The sequence below is a fragment of the Adiantum capillus-veneris genome, chromosome 9 (genome assembly GCF_014529385.1).
Source record: "Adiantum capillus-veneris isolate H3 chromosome 9, ASM1452938v2, whole genome shotgun sequence".
NCBI classification, from domain to species: Eukaryota; Viridiplantae; Streptophyta; class Polypodiopsida; order Polypodiales; family Pteridaceae; genus Adiantum; species Adiantum capillus-veneris.
This window is the reverse complement of record NC_140939.1, coordinates 5890148-5896935: the sequence shown is the minus strand read 5'-3', so window position 1 is coordinate 5896935 and position 6788 is coordinate 5890148. Positions and strand designations below refer to the sequence as shown.

General features: G+C 42.0%; 1 protein-coding gene across 1 annotated transcript; it reads left to right on the top strand.

Annotated features, from left to right (window-relative positions):
• The first annotated feature begins 529 nt into the window (after positions 1-529).
• LOC147450073 (uncharacterized) lies at positions 530-6482 on the top strand. Its single transcript, XM_086520648.1, has 8 exons — positions 530-657; positions 728-837; positions 933-1085; positions 2954-3225; positions 3603-3610; positions 5764-5851; positions 5944-6152; positions 6286-6482. The coding sequence occupies exons 1-8, from the start codon at positions 573-575 to the stop codon at positions 6480-6482; spliced, it is 1122 nt and encodes a 373-aa protein (XP_086376774.1). The 5' UTR covers positions 530-572.
• Positions 6483-6788: the final 306 nt, after the last annotated feature.

Here is a 6788-nt window from a genome sequence, read left to right as displayed (position 1 = left end):
CTCTCACACACACACACACACACACACACACACACACACACACACAGGCATGTGTAGCTACCTGGCTGCTGGTTATGGTTGTTTGCTGCGTCCTGCGAGTGCTCCCTACATTTTTTTTTAATTACTGTGATCGCTGGCATTTTGAAGCTGCTTATTTCTGGCGTTTTGAGGCTGCTTATTTCTGGCGTTTTGAGGCTACTTTTGTGTTTTTTAACCCATTGTTGGCGTTTATTTTTTTACCGTGATCGCTTTCAATTGCTTAAAGTAGCAGCATTTAGGTCGTGCCACATGGGTAACTTCTCGTTCTACTTTGCAGAGTAAGCATGTGATCGCCGGCGTTTTGAGGCTGCTTTTGCGTTTTTTACTCATCGTTGGCGTTTTTTTTTTTATCGTGATCGCTTTCAATTGCTTAACTTAGCAGCGTTTAGGTCCTGTCACGTGGGTAACTTCTCGTTCTACTTTGCAGTGTAAGCATCTTACAATGAAAAGGGTAATAAAGAAATAAAAATGAAAATAAATAGAAATACGTAGGTGTGTGAGTTCAAATCCAGTTTCTTGTGATCAGCGACGCCATGGCGCTATTCTGCCTTCTTTTTCAAATTCTTGCCGGCTCGTTATCATGGCATGCCCTTGTCTCCGCCCAGCAATGCCTCACAGGTCTCTCTCTCTCTCTCTCTCTCTCTCTCTCTCTCTCTCTCATTCTGGTCGCTGCATTATATTCGTGCAGAAATGGTGAGCGATGGCTGCGGGATGCACGCGAACGGGCCGATTTGCAGCTGGGAGCAAGGTCTGCTGCGAAAGAAGACAACGAAGGACTACTCCACATGCACCTTCGTAGTAAGGCTACCACAGTCGCCATCTGGAGCTCTTTTGCGTTTTTTTTCCGCCCTTGAAAGCGGCATCAGGATTGATGATGTGGTGTGTGTGTTCAGGTGCGGCACCCTGCATTCCTGGAAATCTTGAGCAGGGAGTCAAAGGTGGAATTGATGGCAGAGGCAGAGGCGCATGAGGGCAGAGTCTGCAACCCCGATGATGACTGCTTCTACTTCTCCTCCTCGCAGATGCACCCCAAGCCCAACTCTCAGGTCATTTATCAGCCCCTCATTTGTACTTCTATATAAATGTGTTGGCCATGTGTGTATATAGTATATACACACATATACATATGCCAATGTGTTTACATGTACATGTATGGTGTACGTGTGTGCATACTGTATGAAAATGTATATATGTGTGTGTACATACGTATATTTCTACGTATCTATGTATATATATATATGCAGTGTGTGCATGAGTAAATCAAACTGAGAACGCCTCTAGAGTGTACCTCATATTCAACAGTGAAGGTTACAAGCCAGGTTGGTGATACGCCAAGAACCCACTAAGACTAGGTGGTCGGACAGACTTAGAGGGAGCTTCGAGGTATCTACATATATAAGCCTCTCTTTTTTCGCTATCAGACTTAAAGAGGCCAAAGAGAATTGGCTTTCTATCCTGAAATACAGACAACCAAAAGTAGGTGTAGACGGGTATGATAGGTAACAAGAGGAGATGTAGGGAAGCAAGGAGGGTAGCCCATTGGGGATGGAGCTCTAATCCTGGATGGGTCAATGCATATCTTTACACGTAGGTAACAACGATAGCATGATCAATGCAATATCAATGAGCTCCACCGTGATCCCGGCTAAGAATGTTATGTGAGAAACCTTGAATGTGATTAAAAGCTGAGCAGTCAAGTCAGGTATGTTGCTCAAACTCTCGAACTTGCAAGGGACAGTGTGTGCATAAATGAAGGGACTCTTCCTTAGTGCCCCAACATACCCTCTCATATCGAAGGGAGTGGAAGCTATGTCAGACCGCCGCTATGGTGCAGATTGCATATAAGGGAATAGGCTCAAGCATGTATGGAGGCGTACGGTCTCCTCTTTCAAAGAAGAAAATGCTTCTGTAATGGGAGGCAATGTGTGTGGTGTATTGCATGAAACGTGAGTCTCGAGTCTTTCCCTTGTCGTACATTGGTATTGTAGAAAGCCTCATGAGTCATGTATTGTAGGGTCTAGTGTTGCATCACGAACCAAGTGTGTTGCATCGCATTTTCCAAACCACTTTATGTCTTGCATCCTTCCCAAGCTCAAAATTTTGCTTTTGCGAGTCTATTGAACTTTTGTTAGTTTGCTCCGATGCAATTTTAGGATTGTTGAATCTCATGTGCTCAAACTATTCAAAGATCTCCTTTTAATATTTGGCTTCTAGAGGTTGATGGCCACAAGAGATGGTTATGCTTGTAGACCATGGGATGTGAGAATACTGTTGTGGCAAAGTATTATGTGGATTGTGGAGGAGAATCTGCGAATGAGAAGCACTTTACTTGTAGGAATCATGCCGGAAAAATCTTCGATGAAGAGGATTTTTAAAACAAAAACTAGTCATCATTCAATAGTGAATCCTAAGATCCCTCAAGATCATTCCAAGATTTTGAAACTCCAAAATTGGCAATGGGCACACCAATTCCATAGACTCAATTTTGTCATTAAGACTACTCTAAAGCTAATTTAACATTATGTTTAGATCTTTACCTACAATAGCAACAAGGAAAATCAGCAATGCTATTTTCTTAGTATTCACATAAAGTATTACATATTTGAGTTTTTCATGAGGTTAAAATAAGTCCACCCGTGCATATGGTAGAAAAGGACTATTGGGTGACTTTGGATCATTTAGAAAGGCTTGAATACTAGACTTGTTTTCAGATTATAGTTGTTTTATTAATAATATGTGCTAGGGCTGATTAATAGTATATACTAGGGATGATCAATGACCCACAAGGCGGTCTTCGACTTTTCTAGTTGTGCGAGTTGTAAGCTACTTTGTTGCGCTATCTATTTTACAATGTCATAACAATGATTGGAGTAGCTTTTTTAATTGTATTATTTCTTTTTGTGTGCATGTTCAGATAATGAAGGTGCATTTAGGAAGTGGTAAAGTGGAGTCGATCATAAGAGAAACGGAGGTTGCAAATGGAATGACACTAGGAAAAGAGGGGGAATTGCTTGTGTGCCATCAAGGGATAAGACCGAGTGGGGGCTTCATTGAACGCCTCAACATAACCACCCTCAAGTCCTCTATTATAGCTGACAATTGGCTTGGCCGTCGTTTGAATAGCCCGAGTGATATTATCGTCAAGTCCGATGGCTCGATTTGGTTCACTGATCCTAACTATGCATGGTAATCATTAAACTCAAACTCCATGTCTTTTAACAATAGTCTTATTGCATAAATCACAGGTGTTGGTGAAATATGGAACCAAAGTGTCATACTTGAAAACATAAGATGCTAGAGGTGTAGCCAAAATGCTAGGCTGTGGTATGGATCACAAAATCATGATTGAAAACGCTCCTCTTTTTTCAAGAAGTGAAAAATCAAAATGAGAGATTATCCTCCTTATAAACACCAATATTCAAATTTGATTGTGTCTTTGACATATTTAGTCTTGAAAAAGTGGTCATTTGTAGTGTTTCAAACTTCAATTGTATCCATTTGTCAAGAAAATCATTAGCAAAGGTTAATTATACTTTGCTAACCATTTTTTGTTCTCATTGTAGGGTGCAAAGTTGTTGAAAGGTCAACCTTTCAACAACGTTTCCACAAAGATTTCTCAAAGATTCTTTAAATATTTCAAATAAAGATGTTGATGAAGTGATGAAGACGAAGATGGATGTTGTAATGTGAAGATACAAGCTCATGGACATCATCGAATATCTCGTTATTATTATTTTGAGTCATTACAACAACTTTTGTAATGTTTACGGGAACTTCATATTTTAAGTCGACAATTGTATTTAGGCCACAGATGTTTGTTGGATGAGCAAAGCCAGCTCACTGTGTTGTAAAAGCTCTATAGAAGCCTAAGGACAAATCAGGTCATTTTGGTCGGACATTAAGTTTTCTAAGGCTTAGTATATAAGCCAACACCTAAAGCTTTGTAAGGGGGCTTCTAATAAATTTGATCTTCTGTGTCGTTGGGAGACTGCAAGAGAGTGAGAGAGTGTGTGGTCGGAATCGCAAACGGAGAGTAGCAGTATGTTGCCCACGAGGAGAGTTACGCGTTGATGCTTACATCACGCGCGTTCGTCTGTGTTTTGGCAGATTCATTCGCGAGCTACTTTTGGAGTTTCGATAAGTAACTGTTGTCCTTTTTTACATTTCAGCATATCCACGCGATCAGAGCGAGTAAAGCTACACATTACGTACTTTAGTTTTCGAAAACGTCGACCTGTAAAAATCGACTAGATATGCTACGCGTTTTTGCACGAAGGATATTGAGTAGGTTCTTTTTATCACGGACCTTAGGGAGAGTGGTCTATTGGTGTTGATAGGATATCTCTCAAGTTTCGTAACGTTTCGAGAACGTCTAATGGGCTTTTGGCTTGCGATAGCATCATAGGAGACTCTCACATTCACAGAACCGATGGCATGTAGATTTGATATCTCTGTAGGAAGTAGTCATAAGTCGGTCGAGTAGAGGTTGACACCCTTTGCTTGCTTTCACGCGCCTGTGGATCGAGCTTCGTTCTCAATTGACATTATATATTAGGTGAGTTCTCGCTATGCTGACGTTCGTCGTAGCGTACTTGTGAAAGGTCAACCTTTCAACAACGCTTCCACAAAAATTCTATAAAGGTCCCTCAAAGATTCTCTAAAGATTTCAAATAAATATGCTGATGAAGTGATGAAGACGAAGATGGATGCTGTAATGTGAAGATACAAACTCATGGACATCATCAAATATTCCGTTATTATCATTTTGAGCCATTACGGTCACTTTTGTAATGTTTACGGGAACTTCATATTTTAAATCAGCAATTGTATTGAGGCAATAGATGCTTGTTGGATGAGCAAAGCCAGCTCACGGTGTTGTAATTAAGCTCTATAGAAGCCTAGGGACAAATAAAATCATTTTGGTCGGATATTAGGTTTTCTAAGGCTTAGTATATAAGTCAAAACTTAAAGCTTTGTAAAGAGACTTCTAATAAATCTGATCTTCCGTGTCGTTGGAAGACTGCGAGAGTGAGAGAGTGTGTGTGTGCTACAAGAGCTACGGTGGTCGGAATCGCAAACGGAGAGCAGCAGTGTGTTGCCCACGAGGAGAGCTACACGTTGATGCTTACATCACTCGCGTTCGTCTATGTTTTGGCAGATTCACCCGCGAGCTACTTTTGGAGTTTCGGAGAGTAATTGTTGTCCGTTTTTGCATTTCAACATATCCACGCGATCAGAGCGAGTAGAGCTACACATTAGGCACTTTAGTTTTCGGAAACGTCGACCTACAAAAATCGACCAGACATCCTACGCGTTTTCTGCACAGAGGATATTGGGTAGGTTTTTTTGGTCATGGACCTTAGGGAGAGTAGCCTATTGGTATTGATAGGATATCCCTCAAGTTTCGTAACGTTTCGAGAACGTCTAATGGGCTTTTGGCTTGCGGTAGCATCATAGGAGACTCACATTCACAGAACCGATGGCATGTAGAGTTGATATCTCTGTAGGAAGTAGTCATTAGTCGGTCGAGTAGAGGTTGACACCCTTTGCTTGCTTCCACGCGCCTGCGGATCGAGCTTCGTTCTCAGTTGACATTATATGTTAGGTGAGTTCTCGCTATACCGACGTCCGTCGCGGCGTACCCGTCCAACAAAGGTTTTGGTGAAGAACCCGAATCGAACAATCATGTATATAGAGTGAGCCCGACCGGTGAGGTGGATGTAGTCGCGGATGGCTTTGTGAAACCCAATGGTCTTGCATTTTCACATGATGAGAAACGTCTTTATGTCACAAACATAGGATCCACCATTGGGTTCTCTCTCTCTCTCTCTCTCTCTCTCTCTCTCTCTCTCTCTCTCTCACACACACACACACACACACATTAATATAAGAGTAAGTACACAGAGGTGAGGAAGGCAAGGTGGAGCGAGGGCGACCGCACTCCATAAGTGTGATTGACGTGGGCGAAGATGGGGTGACACTTCACAACAAAAGGCTTTTTGCAGCCATTGCCACCATGGTGGGGCCCTCCTATAAAGGTGTGGGATGCCCCGATGGCATTAAAGTCGACAATGCCGGTCGCGTTTATGTCACAAACCCCAATGGTGTTCAAGGTATGCTCCTCATCCAATCTTCACCTTTGGGCTCCACATGTGATTTGGGATTTTCCAATGGCCAAGGCCTCAGTGATAATGCTTCTATTTTCCTTGGCTCATCAATGTTGATGTCGATTTTTAATCTTCGTAGTGATCAGTCCAAAGGGCAAGTTACTAGGTTTGATAAAGGTTCCCGGTGCTTCCAACATGGGCTTTGCAAGAAAGGATCTCAACATGTTGAAAATACTCAATGACAAGGCCATTTACCAAGTTGGCTTGTCTGCTCGAGGAGCCGATTTGCATTATGCAAGTCATAATAAAGGTGGGAAATCTCACCCATATTATTAAGATCTAGTATGGTCAATCTGATCACGGGCGCCCATTGTATCACCACGCCCATTGTACGTTCTGCTCGAGGAGCCAATTTGCATTATGCAAGTCATAATAAAGGTGGGAAATCTCACCCATATTATTAAGATCTAGTATGGTCAATCTGATCACGGGCGCCCATTGTATCACCACGCACGGGAAAGTACGTTCTGCTACCAAAAAAAGATCCAGTATGGTCAATCTGATCAACAATGAAGATAAATTAGAACAATCAGAATACAATTTTGTGGCCTGTCACTCTTGAGTGTAATTTTGGAGTCTAGC